The sequence below is a fragment of the Oculina patagonica genome, chromosome 6 (assembly GCF_052425735.1).
Source record: "Oculina patagonica isolate OP01 chromosome 6, crgOcupat, whole genome shotgun sequence".
NCBI lineage: Eukaryota > Metazoa > Cnidaria > Anthozoa > Scleractinia > Oculinidae > Oculina > Oculina patagonica.
This window is the reverse complement of record NC_135763.1, coordinates 20,067,335-20,090,310: the sequence shown is the minus strand read 5'-3', so window position 1 is coordinate 20,090,310 and position 22,976 is coordinate 20,067,335. Positions and strand designations below refer to the sequence as shown.

At 38.5% G+C, this 22,976-nt stretch overlaps 1 protein-coding gene across 1 annotated transcript; it reads left to right on the top strand.

The window, feature by feature from the left end:
- Positions 1 to 651: 651 nt before the first annotated feature.
- Positions 652 to 15,069, top strand: LOC144657670 (uncharacterized). The gene is made up of 9 exons (XM_078518023.1): positions 652 to 727; positions 5,118 to 5,959; positions 6,658 to 7,067; positions 7,721 to 8,483; positions 9,632 to 9,728; positions 10,623 to 10,872; positions 11,514 to 12,314; positions 12,956 to 14,189; positions 14,551 to 15,069. The coding sequence occupies exons 2-9, from the start codon at positions 5,182 to 5,184 to the stop codon at positions 14,565 to 14,567; spliced, it is 4,350 nt and encodes a 1,449-aa protein (XP_078374149.1). The 5' UTR covers positions 652 to 727; positions 5,118 to 5,181; the 3' UTR covers positions 14,568 to 15,069.
- The last annotated feature ends 7,907 nt before the right edge of the window (positions 15,070 to 22,976 follow it).

Sequence of the window (22,976 nt, the reverse complement as noted above, 5' to 3'; positions counted from 1 at the left end):
TCCAGGTATGTGATGGGGTTCCAGTTTTGGCCTTTCAGTCCGATATTGGGTCGCTCAATTGGGAAAAGTTATGTCAAATTTATATCGTTCTGCTTACCTCAATCAGGTCGTGTTTAGCCTATGGTGTCTTCAGTGAGTTGGGGTAGCGATTAGAGCTGCTTTTTGATCTGAAACGGGGTATGGGTTCCTAGACCCTAGCGGTACAGCCAGCTCAACCCTCCCAGGGATTTTTTGAACCTCCAAGGGAAACGGAAAGTAATTGGTACAAAAAATTTGGTGGTGGTTCGAGAAATCGGAGTATAGTTACAGTGTTGAGAGAAGGGGTACAACTTTTGGGTTCGAGTTATCGGAGGGTTCGAAAACTTGAGGGTTCGAGAAATTTTAACCTGCAAAACGCCTGATCGCAGGTTAGAGAACTTTAGATTCCACTGGAGTTTCCCATCGGTGATATCACACTGAACTAGAAAATACCTTTATTCATCAACAAAGACAAGCGTAGGCTACCTGTGCAGATGAGGACAAACGGCTCCCTTTCCACCCCCGGGTTCCACCCCACGGGCCTTTCTGCTAAAAGAAACGAAAGGGCTATGGGGACGAGAATTGCCCCACAACCCCTCGACCTCAACCCCCCGCCGATACCCTGGGAACGAGGTTGACAAGAAGAGAAAGCGGAATATTCAGGTGTTCAATACAGCTGTCCTTTTTTCTCTGTTTTTGAAGTCTCAAGGTAAGAATATTTTATGTGTGGCCGTTCAATGAGGTGAATTATAGTCAGATTGCTTTATATGTCAACTTAACGCCTGTCAATTGAGCGATAAAAGCTGAATTCTTGCAGTGAAAGCAAAGTCTATACAGTAAAGGCCAGCTCAGTAAAAACCTTGTAAAAACCTGTTTGGCTAAAATTTGCAAATTACACCGCAATTTTATAAGAACCTATTTAGCCTAAAATTTGAAAACAGGTTCTTATTTTCTAAAATTGATTAAAAATGTTTACTTAAAATAAGTTTGGGAAAATAAGTTTGGGCAAGGCTTTATATTACTGTACATGTATATTCAATGTCATGTTCTGAATGATTTAGTGCTTCATTTTTTTCATCAACACTTGCGTGGTATGCAAATTTTATACAAATAATAGGCGGAATATCACTAAAAGTTCTATTAGCAACAATGTAAATTTTCCTCAGAAAATAAGAACCTATTAAGAACCTAAATAGCCTAAATTTGTGTTAACTACCATATATGTAACAACCTGTTTAGGCCAACCTGGAAAAACTCAGGTTCTTACACTAATTACTCACAGGTTTTTACTGTATGACACTTGATCAATGTAGTACAGCTTCGTGGCTTAAAACAATCAATGATCAATCAATGTTTATTTGCCCCATTCAATATTTTTACAACAGTGTAAATTGTCTAATGTTTACTTAGGAGCAGGAGTTCTCAACAATAACCCTTTTGGGCTTACAAGGAGAACCCCTGTTACATATATTTGTTGATAATCTTGTCTAATTCTTTGCATGACTTTTTTCCAAACACATTGAATAATGAGTAAACATGCATGAAACGCAAGTGAAGTTTCGATCATGAGGCTAAAGTGCTTATTTTTAAGCTGGTATTGATTGTGGGCGAATCAATTGATCCGTATCAGACCTGTGAGCCTCCATTTTAAAACAGCAGAAATGAAATCAAGGTAAAAAATCCTGGAGATTTTAGTGAAAAGCATTGACCTGGAGTGTTTGTTTCCTATTAATGAATTACTTAAAGTACAATGTGACCTTATTAACACAAAAATTAAAGTTATTTCACAAGAAAAGGGTGAAGATATATGGTTCTTATTCTAATGGCAGCAGTGATGGCTTCTAACTCCCCTATTAATTGTGAAGGTTATTTTAATGATCATTTTTTCTTCTCGCATTATTTGGATCAACTCCTTACATGATGCTCTTCCAAGGCAGAATTTCAGCTTTCTGCTCTGGTTACTAGGAACATAAACTCTGGAGAAAGCGACCAAAGAAGACGGCTGAAAGTCATGCTAGTTCTTCCATGAATGTTCATAAAATTTTCTAGGCAACTGTTTTTCTTAAAATACATGTCTCGTACACTGCCATGTCCATTTGGTTGAAATTTTGGCAAATTTAAATTTAATGAAGTTTTATCAAAAAGGAGTTAGTTCAGCACGGCTAGTCATTAACATTACACATTTTATTCGATCAAGCCAGGTTAGATTTTCAGGAAGGCATACCAATTTTATCCGTGCTCGAACTACCTCGCGACTAGGTCCAGGGTAAAATTTTTGTTCGGCACGGGTGAGGCAAAGTCGTTTACACGGCAAAATTTATCAGTGCTGAACCCTTTTTATCGGTTCGCATACCTTTTTTACCCAAGCCATGACAAAAATGTTCTGTCATGTAAGTGGGCCTTCATTTATGAACTCTAGGGGGGTACCCTTCTCTTTGCACGACTTTAAAAGTTTGTTACATGATAGATTACGGTGCAGCTACTCAATTTCTTCCAAGTGGCTGGTTTGAGTAGCCACACAATAAAACCTGTAAAAACATGAATTGAGAACACTGAATGGCTATGTTTTTGTAAACAGACCAATGACAGTATAGCATCCAGAAAACAGCTCTATAACAAATTTGTAACCAGTTTGTTACCAATTAAGTGAAGGCGAATTGATCTGTTTTACACTGTCAACACTACTATTTGTTTCAACTCTACAGACCCTATTGCTGGTGACAAAGTATCAGGGGCACCCAACGGAATATTTCGTTAAAATATCTGTTCGGAAGACGTTTTGAGATCTAGAATTTTCGGAACATTCATTGTAAATTTTTTTGCTTGCCTGCCTTTCCTAGGATTTTCGAATATCTAAAAAATGGTATAATTGTTCATCTTTAACGGATTTTTACTCTAAAAAGGTCACCTAGAATTTTCGGGAGCCTTTCTCTGGCTGGAATTTTTTCGAAAAGGTAAGTTTTGATCCCTATAACTTTCGGATCACTAGACTTTCAGCTAGGAAATCCGAACAGATAAAAAAAATTTTAGGGGATAAAAATATGCCGAAATCTACCGATTATATACTAAAATACGTTCAACGGTGCTATCTTTAAGTGGTTTTAAACTATATTCTCGATGGGTGCCCCTGAAGTATCATAGTTATAAATTTTACTCAAAAAATTTAGCTTGAAAACTCGTTTTGTGACTGCAAAACCAAAACCATTAATAACTGCTCAAACTTTAGGACTGATACTGACCAATCAAACATGGCCCACAACTTTGTTGGTTTTCAGATTTTGTTGTTCAACAATTGCTTATATTCTTCAACGTGATTGGTTCATTAACCTTGCAAAGCTGGTTCATAATCTGGTCAATGTTTTTTGTCGTTTGTCGTTTTGTGGCTAAATTGTTCCAGACCCACGTGGCCCAGCTGGCTCCTTGGTCACGGTCACACAAGATTTGATGTTTACTAGCAAATCACTCATTTAACATGAACACTCTGCTCTCTGTTTAGAGTGAAATTTATATTTTTGTGTCATTCAAGTGTTTTACCAGAAGAGAGGACTGAATAATCACATAGCAAATCCAAAGACCGCTTGGACAATTGTCCAAGCTATTTTAAACTACCACTACATCAGACCCATGCCACGCGATCGCTCGCCTGTAGCTATAAATAATCATTCAGCTATTTTAAAAATATTTACAAATACCCTGCGCTCTGTTTGTGTGAAATATTTATTTTTTTGTCATTCAAGTGTTTGTCTCACGAGTACAATTAAGTCATACAATTTACCTGGAAGGTGTTGAATATCGCAAAACAACGACTTGTTTTCTGGATATTCCACTTATCCGAGATTAGAATTGTCTAGGGCATGCGCAATTGACTTGCCTGCCACATTCCTGACAGGCAATCACGCGGTACAAATCGGATTTGACCAGATCTCTCCTTCGGCTTCGCCCGCGAGATCTGGGAACGAGATTAATGGCGACATTTTCTTCGGAAGAAACCACGTACGTTTTCAAGATTCTTGGAAACTGTTACCCGCAACAGGATAAAAACTTCATGCAGAATAAGAGTTTGATAATCCAGCAGATGCATTTGCTGTGAAGGTCAATAAAAAAAGTGAAGCGGTCAGCCATTTGCCTTGTGATTACTTGCGTTTTTCTTGGTGCTTTCTCGCACACGACGGAAAGACATGCTTCGAAGTGGCCGCCAAGCTTCACTGCAAACAGCTTTGCAGATGAACCAAAAGGCAGTGAACAACAACAAAGTTTTCAGGTTGATATATGTTTATTCAATGATGTCTTGAGAGGTTTTTTATGAATATTAATTAGGCCTTTGAGAACTCCAACCAGAGATGTTTCCGTAGATAAGCCGCACCCCCGATTTTTGACTTGAATTTAGAGGAAAAAGGTGCGGCTTATACTTGGATCTTTACGGTATATTTTGGGAATCAAAACGAAAATTGCAAGCTCCTCAAGAATTTGACAAGGCACGGGATACACGCCATTGCACTAAGGGAATTACCTGCTTGATTGCCTTTATACTTGCAAACGGTCGTCGGCTAAACGAAGAAATACAATGGGATGGCCTCTTTATTTGGGCATTTAATGGACTTCTTTTTAATGCCATTCATGAACTGGATTGGGTTTATTTTATTGAACATTCGGAACAAAATAAATATTTGCATGCGTAGGTAGGAATTTATCCAGCCAGACATGTGGTTTAAAGCAAGAGATGACGTGGTGAAGGAAATTCATGTCATGCACACTTCGTGACTCACGCAAACACAACTTGTGTGTTTCAAGTGACTGCTTTTCTTTAATGATTTTTTACTGTGCAGTGCCGTGCCTTTCTAGCCAAAGAACTGAAACAGGTGGTCAAACATTAACCCCTTGGTTAAAAACTGCTTGAAGTTTCTTGTTACAGAAAAATTTACCATCTTTTGTTCTCAGTAAGTAGCCTGGTGCAAGTAGTCGGACTTTCATGTTACTTGAGCTAATGACAGTAACTAGTATAGCCAGGGTTTTGTGTAATTTACACTTGATTTCCTCTGTGAAGGTGTAAAACTGCTGATTTATTGGAAAGAATTCATTGTAAGTCAATTTGATTTCAGATACTTCATCAGGAGTAATAAACAAGCCTGTACAATTCATTCAAACAGTTACTGTACCTGTACAATGGAAAACATTTCAGCAGAGAAGCTTGAGAAGTTCATTTCTAACAAATATAAAGGACAAAGGGTTTTAGATCTGAGAGGAAGAAAGTTGTCAAAAGTTCCTGGAGCCGTTACTGACTTGACTGATGTGGAGAAGCTTCACTTGTCAGAGAATAACCTAACGGAATTACCAACAAGTGTTGACAAACTGAGAAATCTCAAAGAGCTGTTATTATCCAAAAATCAGTTTTGTGAACTACCTGAAACTGTTGGTGCACTGATTAACCTGACCTGCCTGGATGTGAGTAACAACAATCTGTCAGTTTTACCAACACACCTTACACATCTTAAGAAACTCAGTTGGCTGGACTTGAGAAAAAACCAATTAACATCATTGCCTGATGATATTGGTGAACTGAAGGAGCTTGAATGGCTGGATGTGAGTAACAACAAGCTGTCAGCTTTGCCTCCAACCATTAAACATCTAAAGAAACTCCAGTGGCTGTACTGTAGTAATAACCAGCTTACATCATTGCCTGATGATATTGGTGAACTGGAGAAGCTGGAATGGCTGGATTTGCATAACAACAAGCTGTCAGCTTTACCCCCAAACCTTAAAAATCTCAAGACACTCAGGAGTCTGTACTTGACAAGCAACCGGTTAACATCATTACTTGACGATATTGGTGAACTAAAGAAACTTGTATTGCTGAATGTGGATGATAACCCTTTACCATTTGAAGAAAAAATGGGGGTTGTGAAAATACAGAATAGGATGGCATATTCCACTGGTGTTGCAGGTAAAGATGAGAAATTTAATGTCCATTTATTATTATTTTGTATTCATGTTATACTGAATTGCTGGACTTCCTTTTCATTGGCCGAAAGTCTATCATGTGATCTGCAAATAAATGCCTAAAACTGCTCGTGCCCCCCCATAAACATCTGACAGAATTTTGCTGCAAATAATTTTCTGTTCATGCGTAGTTGTGCCCATGAGGGTGTAACTGGGGTACAGCTCTTATTAGTCAGTAAACAGTTAAAATATTGCATTAGTCAGACAGTTACAAAAAAATGGACTTATTCAGTAAACAGCTAAAAAGGAGATCAGTCAGTTGATTTGTATGATTTTCAACTTTTTTAAGAACGGGAAATGGTATTCTTTTCTTAAGTTAGAGATGAAAAACAGTTTTACGTTAAGTTCTTTAAAATAATTTATTTGTTTTAAGTAAGAAGCAGTCACTATACTCAAAGAGCAGCAGACTCTCTAGGTCCTACTCATCCTGAGTGTAGATCGCTTAAGTTTGGCAGTCACTCATTACTACTGACAGGGGTCCTCACCAAACAGTTTCAGCTCAAAGCAGTTTTCTACATTTCTGTCATTGTAAGTTGTTAATATTGATGACAAAATTCATGTATTAAATAATAAAGATGGTAGATTTTAATAAAGATGGTAGATTTTTCAAATTCATGTATTGTTTTTTTTTTTTTCCTTTAGGGAATCTACATAGACAAAGAGCACAAGAGGGACAAAGAGTACAACAGGCCTATGAAAAGGCTCTAAGAGATGGATATGTGAATGTCTACCGTAGTCGAATACTATTAATTGGCCCTGATCGCGCTGGCAAAACAAGTCTCAAGAAGAGTCTCTTAGGCTTGCCATTTGATCCTAAAGAACAAAGTACGGAAGGAATTGAAGTGAATGCTTCACAATGCGAGATTGAAATTGAAAAAGTTAAGAACTGGCATTCCACCCACGAGAACCAGCCAGGGTTGATAGAATGTTCTAAAGATGTTGCAAAGCTGGTGATAGAAAAACAGTATTTACTGTGTCAGGATAGGACAGTGGATTTCTTTAACTTTGAAGAAGAATCAGACTTGACAAGTAAAGATTCCAAGAAGGGCCAGGTCTGACAGTAACTTTTTAATGCACATATCTATTACCATTCATCTGTATGGGTATTTACAATGGTGAGCCATTTAAAAATTCCCATAAAAATATTGTATTGCACGCCGGGCCAGCAGAGTGCTTGAAGCTGCACTCTCGGAAAAACATTTTGCTGTTTTATTTCATGGAGCTCAAATTTTGCACAATGATAGAACTGTTTATCCCAAACAATTGCATGGTTTTTGTATTTTGAATTTAACGCTTTTTAGTGGGAAAATGATGTCACAATGCTAAAGGAAAATTTTCATTTTATTGTTATGGCACAAAAAGTACATTATTCTGATAGACCGTGCTGTGGTAAAGTGAAATGCAAAAAAACTATTAAAAAAGCTCAATCCGCCTTGAAGATATAAAGCTCTGAATTTTACAATTGTTCTAAAAATAGTAACAAAACATTTGGCGAGAAACTGCTACTGTGAATCATCTTACTTGACTCTCGCTAGTCCTGACAAGGAACATTTTTAAGAGAGTTGACTGCATAGTTATAATAAAAGAACAAATCAGATAAAAAAATAATTTAGAATGTTGTCTGCATGGAACTGCTAGGGTTCTTTTCTGAGTGCCTGGCTTATGTGTTAAAATGTCACTTATCATAATTTTTGCTCAATTCTAGGTTAAGGAGACTGGTAATCACACCAATACCTCAGACATTTCCTGGCCATCAAGTAACACAAAAGTAGTGTCAAAGGCGGACACTGTTAACAATGGTGAACATTTGATTGATTGCAGAAGAAAAAACACACCAGATGAGCCTGAGGTAGATGTAATGATCACTGCCACTTCACCTCCAGACGACATAACAAAACATGTTCATCAGTTGCTAGAGTATGTTAGAGGTGAACATGTTGATAGCGATATCACCAAAGAAGAATCTGTTGTAAGTATGGATATGTGGGATTTTGCTGGACAACACCTGTACTATGCCTCCCACCCTCTTTTCTTATCATCACGTGCACTCTACATTTTGGTGCACAACCTCAGCAAGCCATTGAATGCCCCAGCTCAGCCCTGTGTTAGACAAGGAACTTGTGATATTCATTTGGAAAACCCAAATAATGAAACAAATCTGGAAAATTTGTTATCGTGGCTTGCTACAGTTCACAGTATCACACAGGTGAAAGAAGAAACAGATGACATAGCACAAAGGAAGCCACCCTATCTGCCACCTCCAGTATTCATTGTAGGCACACATGCTGACAAACCATTTGAGGATATCACAGTGATAAAATCACAAATACAGAAGACAATTTCTGGTAAGGAATATGACAAACATGTGATCCGACCATTCTTCAGCATTGATAACACGAGTTCACTGATGCGAAGTAGGATAAAAAGATTTTTCAGGCAAAGTACAAAGAAAAGAAAACACCAAGCAGGTATTGAATTACTGTTATGACCAAGTAAAATTGATTAATAATCAATTGAGCTACCAAGTTAACCATCAATTGAGCTACCAAGTTAACCATCTCACTTAAATGACTAAGAGCAAGAAAATAATGCTCAATTTACAGTTGATATTTATTGCTGTAAATATAATAGGATTGACTAATTTACCGCTAATTTATTTATAAAAAGCTTATTGTACATTAGCCTCCCGCCAGTCATTTTTAGGGGGGATTGTGTTTCACTCCTCACCACGATCGCCCCTAAAAACAACTGTGTGGGCGGCTAATTATACATGTATACATGAACAAGGCGCAGTGGCCTAATGGTTTGGCGTGCTCGACTCCGAGTCGAACGGCCCGGGTTCGAGCCCTGGCCGGGGCGCTGCGTTGTGTACTTGGGCAAAACACTTTACGCTCACAGTGCCTCTCTCCACCCAGGTGTATAAATGGGTACCGGCAAATTTACTGCCGAGGGGTAACCCTGCGATGGACTAGCATCCCTCTCCCAGGGGGGAGTAGCAATACTCCTAGTCGCTTAATGCTATGGAAACCGGGATAAGCTCCGGCTGTATGGGCCACTTGGCTCGGACACAGACTTTACCTTTACATGAACAAGTCATCCCTGACAAGTTCATTTGCTCATGTGTTACTGCTGTACAAGAAAATATTGCAGTGTCTTTTTGACAAAACTCCTTGTCCAAAACTGGTGTCCCAGTGTGGTTTTTAAAAGCTTTATAAGTGAAAAGCATGACATTTTTAAAAATGTGCCAATTAACGTGCAAGCTTTCTTGCATAATATTATACAATTTACGTTTATTTCAGTTTTGGTAATCATGATATATATACCTCATACACAATTTCCAAGGCCAGTCAGTTGTGAAAAATTAAACATGCCAAAAGCTCACAGACACTTAATTTTTTTCCCAGCTTAAGCACCAAGCTTTTCTCTTATTTTTACCTCTCTCTACCCTCCTCAATACACATCTGCTAAATACAGTGTAATACCAATTTGTACTGCAGTGTGTTTAGCTCAATAGATTTAATTATGTACATGACTTTTATGTACACTGTTAGTGTCAGTTGTATGTGCACACTGCATTAGTGTCAAAACTTGATTATAATCATGTTGTTATTTGAAGAGCAAGAAGGTCGCGCAGATGAAATTCAAGAACTGCGAAACAGAATCATGGAGGTGTTAAGACAGGGGCCATACATGGGGCAGAAAATACCAGTCCGGTAAATATTATTCAGGGTGCAAAGAAATGGACTTTTCAGTTTGCCCTTCAGGCAAGTTGGAACCATTGTCTGCTAGCCCAAAGGCCTTTCTCAATGTCCAAACTTCATCTGCCAAGTAAGAAGTCTAAAAACGGTACTTATTATAATAATAGGGCAGGTGATGGATAAAATCCACTAGCCCAGGCTATCAGACTTGACTTTCCTTGCACACTGATTATTGCATAATAATTGTTATTCATCAGAGATTTTTTGTGCCCAGTTAGTCCAAACACCTCATGCGACACAGCCATAGTATCACATTATTCACCAGTTTTGTTTTTCTTTAAAGCACATTTATTTATTTTTTTCAACTTTATTTGTTAAATTTAATTGTGCTACATATTTTAAATTGGTCTGTAAGGCTGGCTGGATTTTGCATGCTAGCTAAGTGCTGTTTGGTTTTGGTGACACTGAAAGCAAATTTATTCGATCCCTTTCACCTCAGAAAAGAGGAAACAAGCGCAGCACAATTGTGAGAGATTTGGGAATGACTCATCTTCTGTGCCAATCCTTACATGATCATTTTTTTGTAGTTCATTACTCCCGTTTTACTTCCCTTTTCAGTAGCCCTAATACAGTTACACTATAGGTTTGTTCTGTAGACCCGAAATAATGCAACTTGTGGCCACATTTCTACGTCCTTGTCATGTGAAGCCAGTTAAAGTTTTGATTGGAGACATGATTTTAACATTTAAATGCTCAAATCAAGGATAGAATGTTGAAGCAAAGAATGAAATCAAATTTCCATTATAAATTCATTAATTCATCCTTGATAGGAATGCTTGAGCAGGAAATGATGGGCCAAGTACATGTACAATAATGTAATGCGACATATTTTCTCTCACTCTTCTCTAGATGGTTTCTGTTTGAAAAGGTGATTGAAGCTTTGGTGGCTCAACAAATTTATCACAGAAATCTGCAACAACTCCAATACTATGCGAGAAAAGAGTGCTTCTTGAGAGATGCAGATGAGTTTGCCGCCATGATCAGTTTCTACCATGGCCTTGGTATGATTATCAAGCACCGCAATACAGTTGTTCTTAAGGCTCAGTGGCTAATCGACCTACTAAAGCAGCTGATAACCATTCCACACTTTGATAAAATGGTAGGGAAAAATGTTTATATTAGAAGTGTTTCTCTTGCCAACTTAAGGATACCCGATCTTCACTTCTGTATAGCTTGAAACGATGTAGCTGTGGCATGTATTTTTTTACCACAGGTGCTACTGATTTGGCCATTACACAGGCTCTACAAAATGATATCATTATTATTTGAAGCCATAATCTACAGTATTTTGTCTGCAGAAAAGGTCGTAGTGAGAAGAGGTACATTTTCTGTACCTGACACAATTCCCTTCAGATATTGGCTGATACCACCAAATTAAAAAACAAATTGTCCAATTTTTATAAAAGGTCATTTTAATTATCAAAAGTGATTGGCATGTTTCAGTGTTCAGATGGCAAAACATCACTTTTTACACATAACACTCTATTTTTATTCAGGCATCTGTCAGTATGTGTTTAAAATGAGTACATGTAGCAGAATCTGTTTTAATCTTCCTGCACTCGTTCTCACACTTTGCTGCTTGTGCGTGTATCTGAAAGGTGAACCTGACATGGACATTAAAGCCTTTCTCCATTTGAGGAAGCTTTAACTTTGATGGCTATCAAAACAAATTATGTATCCTCACTGAGCTTCACTGGCATTGTATACAATTGTCATTGTTTTTCTGGATATTTTTTTTAGGATCCTGTACAGTCCAAGTACTGGCAGGAACTGGAAAGAGACGGCACACTCAGCATGGAATATGTTGATCATGTCTTTTCAAAGTTTTTTCAACAAGGCGTTATTAAAGACGACATCTTGGACATGATGGAGCAGTTTGGTTTGATCGCCAAGTTTTCACCCTCTCCAACTGATGAAAAGTACTTTGTGCCAGCTCAACTTAAGTCATCACCTGAAGAGCTTTGTAAAATGGAACCATCGCACAATGACCCCTGTCCTTTGTATGTGCACTTTGTGCATGGCTTTGTCCCTCATGGTCTGTTCTCGCAGCTTGTGTCACGATCCATCCGTTGGTGTTGTAACACTTGGCCCATGCAGCCTCCCAGGCTGTACCAAAATGGAGCATGGTTTGTTATCGGGAAACAAATCCATGATTTCATTCTAATTTGCAAGAAGAGTTTTGTCAAGATCCTCCTTAGGCAAAGAACACAAAGTCATCTGGTTTCAAGGGAGAAGTCAGAAGAACTAGCTGCACTTGTGCGTGAGTTTGTGGAAGGAACTTTGCAAAATTTGTCACAAGAGCTCCCGTACCTGACTGGACTGCAGTATGAGATGTGCGTAGCATGCCCGTACTGTCATCAAGGGACAGAGCAGGGTGGTCAGGAGTGTTCTATCCATGGAAAACTGTCATGTGTAGATGAGGAGTGCTTCCACCTTCTTGAACTAAAACAAGATCAACCACTGATCTGTATGAGAAATGTCTGTGATAAAGTACACACTGTCCCTGGACTGGACAAATGGTTCTCAAAGAGAACAAATCAGGTACATGATTTGTGTAATAATTATAAATTAAACAAAACCTATTTTACAAGAGGTGGCCATCCCTTTTATTATTCCATTACCTACTGGTGTGTGTTAGCACGCTAAGTCTCTTGCAAGTTAAATTATAACTCCAGGTGAAAGTTTAGAATACTGGTTGGTTGATTACCTTGTTGCTTGTGCCATAAATTGATTTACCAATAGATGTGTAAGTAGCCACTAAGAAGCTAAGGATAATAGTTTAGTTATAATTATGCCTACTGCATGGTTACCTGATGCGTCAGATTCTTTAATTTCAAACTCTGGTTTTCTCATCATCATCATCATCATCATCATCGTCATCATGATTTATCATCGTCATGCTTTATTTGATAAGTGGGTTGGTAATGGGCAGCCAAAAGGCTGGATGTGGACCTAAAACGTATAAAATAAAACGTATGGTAGTCATTGAGGAACAACAAATAATTATGAAATATGATAAAAATTGAAAATTGAAATTTTTAATATGACTTAATCCTAGATTAAGATGAAATTTACTATAATACAGAAGAATTCCAAATTCTAAATTAAGACAAAATTACTATAATTCGACAGATAAAGGGTTTCCATTAAAAGTATTAACTGTAGTCTTGCTTCTCTTGCAGGATTTGTCTCTTTCCACCGTCACTGATGCATCTCAAGGCGTAGCAGCAAAAGGTAAACCAGGGAGGTCCGACACAGCATTGAGGGTAACTCTCTTGGCCAATGAGTGGAGTTCATCTATGGGAGGCTTGTCAACTATAAACAGACAGCTTGCTACATTATTGGCCAAACACAAGCAAGTAGAAGTCACTCTCCTAGTCCCACAACTTGCCTGTTCTGAAGAAGAGAAGAGAGCTGCTTTAAGTCACAACGTCGCCGTTAGAGAAGCAGAGAGACGCCCAGGCTACAACGAACCCCTCGACTGGCTGAGCTTCCCACCAAGAGACCTTGCCATTGACATTGTACTGGGCCATGGAGGGAAGCTTGGTAAACAAGCCCAAGTCATCAGAGAGTCACACGGTTGTAAGTGGGTGCAAGTAGTTCATACCGCACCTGAAGAACTCGGAATGCACAAAATCTATCCCAAGGCCATTTCCAAAGGTGAAGAGAAGAAAAGAACTGAAGTAGACTTGTGTAAATTGGCAAATCTTGTTGTGGCAGTTGGACCAAAGTTGACGGAGGCCTACTCTTCTTACCTGCGCTCGTGCAAGAAACACCAAGATATAATCCAGCTTACTCCAGGCACATTCAGAGAATTTTCAACCGTACAACAAGCAGCAGACGAGAGTGACAAGTTTAAAGTGTTGATTTTTGGCCGTGGTGATCCTGAAGACTTCAGTCTCAAAGGATATGACATTGCTGCTAGATCAATAGTTGAACTGAAAAACAGATCTTATCGTCTAATCTTTGTGGGTGCACCCGATGGAAAGCAAGATGAGGTCGCAGACAACTTGCTGCAGAGTGGAATCTCTAAAGATCAGTTGATTGTCAGAAAATTTGTGCAAAGTAAAGAAGGATTAAAAGAGCTGTTTTGCGAGGCTGATCTTGCCATCATGCCGTCAAGGACGGAGGGTTTTGGATTGACCGCCCTTGAAGCTTTGTCTGCTGGTCTTCCTATTCTTGTAAGTGGAAACTCAGGTTTTGGAGATGCGCTGCGTGTTTTACCATTAGGCAAGCCACTTGTGGTGGATTCTGCTGACCCTAAAGAGTGGGCCAAGGCAATCAGAGCTGTCCGTCTGAAAGACAGAGCAGAGCGACTTGAAGAGATTCAAAGGCTACGGGCCTGTTATGAAGAGAACTACAGCTGGGAAGAGCAGTGTGAAGCCCTTGTTGAAATGATGTGGAGTTTAGTTCACGGTAAGCCTTTCACTTAATTAATTCTTTTTCTTTTAATAACCATTATATCAGAACGCTAAATGTTATTTTAACATCATAGTGAGCTTTCCGGCATATTTTTGGAGGGGCAGGCAGGTGATGAGAGAAGTCGCTTAACATTATTAAAATAGACCTTTTGCAACCGTTGGACCCGTGACCAATTCGCTGGAGCTATACAATTTTCGAGGATAAAAAGCGTATGTTTTAAGGGTGGGGTGGTAGGGAGGAGAGCATTAATCCACATTAATACCATGGTAGAGTGACAAACGTACCTCCCGTAAAATGGAACTGAACATCATCTCACTTCATTATTTAGTTTTGTCTTTATAAATTCTCTTTGCAGGTTTCCAGTCTCATTAGAATGGAAATGTTGGCGATAAAGAAACTCAAATTTAGAAGACTATAGCGACTGGCAGTGAATGACGTTCTTTGCAGGAAGCCAAAGAAAAGCTTGTCAAGTAATTAACACGCAGCAAAATCAGACTTGTCAGACTTGATTGTGTTTAATTACTACGTAAGACAAGTGTTTGAAATGTTGGTCAAGAATCATGTGACCCACAATGACTGATTTCAACACTGCCAATCACATAGTCCTTATTCTGCAACAGCAGCCGCCTATTTTCTCGTTAAATTACCATTAATAATTATTATTATACATTGGTGTCACCAGCTTGATTTTGATTGGCTATAAGCACGCAGCTAATTCTTGCTTGCTGTTTCTCTTACGTCATACCTACAGACATTAGATTTTACCTATGTAGAAGTGACGTCATACCTACAGACAATAGTTTTATGCATGCAGAAGTGACGAAAGGTTGTAAGCTTTTAAAAGTATATAAACAATAAAGTTGTTTACTTACAAGTTGACTGTTGTATATTGATCATTTTTTTTGTGCGCGCTCTTGTCTTTACAAGTGCAGCTCAGGAATGTGCATAATAAAACAATTATTGGATTCGGTTTTCGCATGATAGCGATAATAATCAAGGCCTCAGTTTCTGTTATCCGCCTCAGCCTTCGGCTTCGGCAGATAATAGAAACTTTGGCCTTGATAATTATCGCTATCATGCTCAACCTCATCCAGTACTAATTGTTAAATATTTTATAATTGTGTGCACGTTAATGTGGATTGTTACTCATTCCCACTCAGGTGCCTTTAAATCTTTTGAATCTTTGTTTTCCTCTTTTTCTAGCTTCCACATTAATTAACTATTCCTTCATTGTAAATTACGATTTTAAAGCAAAATTCAAGGAAAGTCTTGAGTTGTAAAGGGAATGATCGCACAAAGAAATTATTTGAATGAAACAACTGGTTCTATTTCCTGACAAAGCACTAAAACAGACACTTCTGAGGAGAACTAGCAGCGAACTAAAGCCCTCCAATTGGAAAAAGATGTAATTGTTCAGGACATCTTGCACATCCAACCTTTATTCACTGAAGTGAAAATAATACAATATTTACGTCACGGTAAGTAACGTACAACAAAGATGTCCTATAAGAGAGAATAGAAAGTGTTTTTATTCTTTAAGGTATATTTTTTATCTTAACCAAAACTGATAAAAAGAAAGAAATCCTACTGTAAATTAAAGCAGGCTAGCTGCATTTCAATCCTTAATTTTAGATTAAGAATAATAAAGGTATTTACTTTTGATAAAAAGTTGTTAAAACGATTGTTCATCTATTAATCGTCGATTTATTCTACTTCAGACAATGTGACAAAAACAGTAGCCCGTATATATTAATCATTTGATCGCAGACACATTTAAGGAGCTAAATGTTACAGCAATGTCGCATTGTGGGTATAACTTAAGAAGAAAGTCAATAGTAGGTGTTTCTAGTGAACAAAAAAATGGATTTTTTTAAAATAAGCATTTCTGATCCAGATTGCGTAGGTACAGCAACTGCCCCTTCATGGAATATTACTGCACTCTCCGGGAATACGATCAACTTCTTTAAAAATTATAGACCCTGCTGCAGATTGTGGGAGACACGAAACAAACCCTAACTTTAATTAAAACACCTATAACGCTTTTTATCTTTAACCTTGTTATTTTATTTTTAGTACACTAACCTACGCTGCCCCGTTGAATCTTTGTATTTTTTCTTTATTTATTCTTGTTTCTCCCCCCCGTTCTACTCATGGATGTGGCACCCTACTCCGTGACTCTTCCTTCTTCCCTAGCGACGCACATCTCCTCTCTGACCTAAATTTTATAATTTTTTGCCGGCCATGGTTCCTCTATTCTTTTTTTTTTTTTTTTATTTCAATGAACACCTCTCGCTAAGGCGTAAGTCGGCCCTATTTTTCTCCTTTTTTTTCTCTTTTACTTTTAACTTTATGGCTCTTCTTCTGACCTTTCCTCGTCTTTCCCTTTCCCTTTGTGGCTTGTGGGGGTGTCTTTTGGCAGCGCTACACTGGCCTTGGAGATATACTTTTGGTCAGTGGTGACCTCATCTGATGCTTTCATTCTTTCGTGATCTTGTATGGCCTTCAGGGGTTTGTAAAAAGGAACATAATCATAATTTACTTCTAGGGCCCAAGGATACTTTCAATAGTTTGGGAAAATTAACGATATCTCTGTTATTAAGGATTTGTCTTGAAGGCTAAGGGAATAAAAATGTATTTTTAATGGGGAAAAGGGAGAAATGTTTAATATAATGATAGGAAATTTCTCCCTTTGGATGTAAAAAACACTGATGGAGAATAACAGGCGTAGTGAGTTTTTCCTTGAGTGTCAAACATAATGTCTTCAAACTATAAGTGCGTGGTTAATGGATCTTTATACGTTACAGGCTATAGTGTCGTCGAAATAAGTTATTTTATATGTTATGCTTTAGGACGTGGTAAGAAACGTGTACAACCTTGGCATGGCAGACTATGTGCAATCCAACCGATATGGCAAGCGGTATTTTGAACACGGTCATTGGTGCTTTCTCCGTTTTTAACGACGATAAAGATCCCTGGGCAACGGAAACTGATCAGTGTGCCAGTTAAGAATACCCTATAGCAAGCCTAATGTGATCGCTGTCCAGGGGACTGTTGAATCAGTGTAAAATTCATAGTTTTAATATGATATTACGATACCATAAGACTCTCGCTGTAAAAACTATGTAATAGCAACGCGCGCGAGGTCTAAAATTGAAAGCAATTGAATACCCCACGAGTTTCAGAAAACATCAGCGTGTTCTGAGAGAAATAGAAGGAATCTAGGCGAAGTTTTCGTTTTATGAAAGTGATTTAGCCGGTCACTAAGAGAAACATACTTTGCATTATCACATTGTAACAAGTGAAATTTTTGTATTCACTTCATGTGTTTGGCATTTTAAACTTATGGATTATTTTTGTATATGTATATTAGAATATATTCTGATTTTTTAAAGGTTGTTTATTCTAAGAGATATTAATATTGAAGTACAGTTTGTTGTAATTCAGGTACAATAACCGAGATATATTATTGTGTTAATGAGATACTTTTTAAACCAGTTTGCTGTGCAGTTGTTTAAACGTTTTGTTAAGACTGAACACCGACCAGCCTCTTGTTTCTCCTAATAATATCAATACTTAACCAAACAGACAGGTTTTGAGAATTAACCAAATGATTCCCAGAGAAATTGTCTTGATATTTAAAACTGAAATTCTCACAACAAGTACTATAGAAAATATAGGAAAACCAGTCAAGAGTATTTGTATATTCGTTCGTTCAAGTGCTCTGAGCTGACTTGTCAACAGCACAAACTTACAGCGCCTGTTAACGCCCCTTTTAATTTTATGGCAAATAATTTTACAAATGACCGTTACGAAATAGTCTGTAAACTAAATATAGGCAAAACATTTTAATGAAAATTGAAGACTAGCTGCATTATGTTTGCTCCAGCCTCCGTCCAACTTGGTTAATAGGGACTTTAAGATACCTGGACGGCTGACCTCGAGGACGGCTGACCGGAAGTAATTTTTCGCGTGTAGCCTATATTGCGCATGCCCGCTCCACGCACATTGCCGTCCAGCTCCGTCCAGCTGTTGTCGAGGACGTGAGAAGTAGAGTTTTGCCGTCCACCAGTGGACGGGAGTGCTTTTTGTATGATTTCGTTTAAAAATCTTAATATTTTTTAATTCTGTTACTGTGTTAGGTGGTCCTTATTGGTATTCTTGCATTCGTTTGGTACTGATAAAAAGTTAAAAGTCAAGTTTCATTTGCGATTGCGAATATATTTGCTGTGCTTTGCATAAACGCTGATGGCGAAGCCACGTGCGTGAAATTATAAACTTTCTTGCCTGTGTTTCTACAAAAATTTCACTTGGAATTTGTACCCTGTGAATGAAAATAGTGCTTTCTGGTCCCCGACTTTGGGCTAGAAGCGCCAAATGTTTTTCTTCGCATGTTTTGGGCTAAGGAATTATTGATCCACAAACGAAGCCGTCCTCCGTTCACACACGCCGGCTCTTAACGTTGGAAGTTCCCGCCAAGAACGTCGACATCGGCCCAGTCCTCCTCGCAAAATTCTACCTTCCTCGCACCGTCCTCGAGGTCAGCCGTCCAGGTATCTTAAAGTCCCTAATATCACAAGACAGACCACGAACTATAACCTACTCTTGGTGCCAAAGGGTTTTTTCTTTTTTGCAGGAAAGAACAAAATTAATAGTGTCTTTCGTGCAAAAAAGAAAGAACCCTCTGGCACCCAAGGTAACTATAACCACGAACTATATCCACAATGACCGAGGTATGGTGAAATAATGATAACAGTACAAAACTGACTCGCATGAGCCTGAGAGAAGCTACGTAAGTCTTTATCGCATTAGATTTACACAAGTTCTTTGTTTACAAAACATTTTAAAAGATTTTTCAGTTTTTTTAGGTTTTCTGGCCTTCATGCCGTATTGTTCCAGATAATTTTCAACTGAGCAATTCCATTATTTATCAGATAGGGCGGACTGTGATGAGGATAGCAAAGGGGCAACACAATGGCAGCCTTCAATGAAAGAGCAAAAATCGTGGCCTTCTTTCCTCTCAGTTATTACAGTTTTACGGCGAAGTAGGAAAAGAGAAGCTAGAAGGATAGAACACGGGCGATCTTGCGATCTTGATCGCCCCAGTTCCCGCAGAAATTAGCGATCGTCTGTGTAATGTTCTCAAATCGACCCGATTGCAAGGAAACTTTTTAAAGTGACAGAGGCGATAGAAACGATCAGGCAATTTTATGAGAACCAGCCTTTTAAGGCTGGTGCACGTTCAACATAGCTGGTATAGTTTGTTTACTGACAAATCATTGCCTTTCTACATAAACGAGTCATAAACGTCCGGGGAAACTACTCTAAAAAGCTTTATACAGGGAGGCCCCGCCCCGTCTAAACCCTGACCCTTTTTTGCATTTACCATTTTCGGGAGAAATGGTAACTCTTTCATATACATTTCACGGGAAAATGTTATCCATTTACATACCTGCAGAAGGTATACTGACTCTCATCTGAAAAAAAAAAACGCATAACGCATTGCATTTGTTGTGAAACAGAAACAGGACCTGAACGAAAATAGTGGCGGATTACAGATCTGGCCAAAAAATAGCAAGGATCGGGAAAATAAACGAGCTGAGTACAGTCAACTCTCTCTAAAACGGATACCTTCGGGACCGGCTCCAGCTGCCCGTCTTAGAGAAATGTCCGTCTTAAAGGGTTAAGTTACAGTAAAATGGCTGAAAAACGGCAGGGACGGGACCAACACCAGATGCCCGTCTTACAGAGGTGTCCGTTCCGTTAAGAGAGAGTTGACTGTACTTCAACTAGCAGAGAAATCTTTGTCAGGAGCGCTACTATAATGAAAGAAAAATAACGGCTTCTTGTACGGTTATAGCACTGTTTCTGACTGCTATTTTTTCGTAGATCATTTAAATGGCTTCTTCTGACTAGATCAACACTAACGGTAAAGTCCTGTTAAGACAACTGTACGCAGCTAACTCGAGAAAGGTTGTCGGAAAAAAGTGCACGTGATATGACCGAAAGCTAGTATGGGTAGAAGAAGAGAGCTACTGCACGTGCTGAATACTAGTGAAATGACAACCGCAAATTTGCACGTTTTCTTTCTCTTCAGACATGTGGAAACAAGGTACTTTTTGCCAGGCTGAATTTCACAAGAATTTTCCAAACTCAAAGACATGCGACAGAAAAAAGTAAAGCTACAGAAAAAGGCTTTCTGAGAGGAAAAACAAAATCTTCACGTGCAAAAAAAAACTTATACATTTCCTCTAGGCCAATGTACAAAATTTAAGTGAATTCCTGAAAAAAAATAAAAAACATTTCCAAATTCCAATTCGACCTGGATGAGAGGACCCGCGTCGAAACCAGCTGCTGGAGCTGTTGTTGCTTCCTTTCTAAATATAGCAATTTATTTAGTTTTTTAATTATTTTCAATACCCAGACCACCTCGTTTTCGGTCTTAACGCGTGCACTTTTGTGCTTTTTTTTCCGCGCAACCTTTCTTGAATTAGCTGTATGCTTCCTGGTCAACTCGGCCATTCCCACACCCTTCGTTTCTGACTCAACTTGTAGCGAGCTACAGGGATTGAAAAGTTTAAAAAGATATTTTTCACAGAACAAATATTTTAATTCCTATTACAACACAGAAGCTAAAAAGTCATCTCTTTCTTCACCTTTTTCGATGCAAAAAAAAATTGCAAACTAGGATTTTTAAGCAGTGAAGAACCTGAGGTGGAGTTGGACTCTTGTGATCTTTTGCCACCTCATGTAGTACAATAAAAACGTTTCCGGCCTTGTTTTCTACATCAAAACGTTTCCAGAAAATACAACTTACTACCGTTGTTGAGTAACAAAATACAGGTAAGGCACTCATGAATATTCCCTATAACATTATGGGAAAAACAATCCTTGTTGACTATGCGGGGCATTTGTCAACTTACTCGAATTTGCATCCCTCTAGAGAAAACGTGATCATCCTACTTTGGAGATTAGTTGAAGGCGTCACATTTTTGGTCAAACCCAAATGGGAAGTAAACATACTGGATTAAAGTACTAATCATGCATTTCTTCACGCAAGCAGAATATACAATCCATTGTTTACAAGGTGTAATTACTCGCTTTCATAGAAGGAAAGACAATAATACAGTGCCACGTTTGCCCCGAAATATACCGGCACACACGCAATATTGTAATTCTTAGAACAACAGATCCGTTCTCGTTTGACCCAATTTCTGAAAACTTCTCTGATAAAAAAAGATCGAAGTGTTTAAATGAGATGATCAGTTACCCTAAGACGTTTCAATCTGGCTCAGTTTATTTTATTCTGACATCAGTAAAGTCCGTAATTTAAGTACGCTATAATTTTACCGGCCTAAAATCTTTAGATTTCAACAACATTAACAATGAAATAGCTATACGGCAACAACAACAACAACAACAACAACAAGTAACTGCAATAAAAAAAAAACCGATATTATAGGTTGGCAGAGATAAACGTAACCTCAAGAGAACGATATTTTCCTCCTGTTTAATCATCAGCATACAATTAAAAGAAACACTAGGTATTTCTTGACTTGGTTTGAATTACACTATATATATCAACTTGCGCTATAGATAACTTTCCAAGTTACGGGCCGTGGCCTGCACTTTCACGGTTTTCGACAGTGATGTAATCAATTTCCGGGGGTCAATTTCTTCCATGTACAGCTCAATCTTTGTTTCATGATGATTTGGAGGGAAGTTCAATATATGCTTCAACTCGGTGAATGTGTAGAAACACAAAGACTAACGCATGCTTTGATTTTTTCATAAGGCTGTTCAAAGTGGCCACGTCAACTTGCTAGTTGTACGTGACGTTACGAAAGCGTCGGCCGCGGACTGGATTTGTTTCCGTTCGGTCCGTTGCGTGCCGGGTGGGGGCCACTATTTAGTTTAAAGGGCATGGGTGACATTCTTAACGTATTACTCATGTTCGTGACTTTTTCGTTTTCTAAGCCAAGTTTTTAAGCGTGGAATTAAACATAAAGATAAAAATGTTTATTGTTTGGTCAACATTCAACTTTCAGTTGGGCGTAGGAAGTGAATCAGAGCTTTTAATCGCAACTCTTGCCACTTTTTCACTGTTTTAATTTGCCCATACCTCGGACGATCTAAATACAACGAAAAAATGTGACTGCTTAGAAATGTTTGGCATTTTGCCGTAATTCTATATCTTTTTTTTGCAGTAAAGCCGGCTGATTTTACGGTGAAGCTGTTTTTCAACATGTATATATAAATGTTTGTGTGCTCATGCAGGCAGTCATACGGTTGTGTCCGGCCACACACACGTACTGCATTTTAATACACACGACTTGTGTGGTAACTCCTTCTGCAACAGAGTTTGATGTGCTAAAAGGCTTTATCCGGAACATTTCAGCTACAGCACTGCGAAAGAGGCCATGCAATCTTAAAAGGTGTACATAGCCTTCTCCTACCACTACGTTATACATAGATGCAATGGTGTTTTAGTTTAAGACTTTAACCAGTTCAGACTTTCTTTATAGAACTATAGAATGAAACAACCGCAAGAAATCGAGCCGGCAAGAAACGTCGATAGCCACATAATAGGACAGTATGTCCAGCTGACAGAAATACCGATCAAGTTTTTTTCGTGTGATAAACTTGTTGAAAAACAATTTTAATCCCTTCAATCGCAAATAAAGTATCACGGAAGAATGTCAAACTTTGTTAAGTACTCTTCGCGGTAGCTTTGCTCGTTTGGCACGGATACATTTGTAGTATTCCCGTCGAAGATTAGCCAAG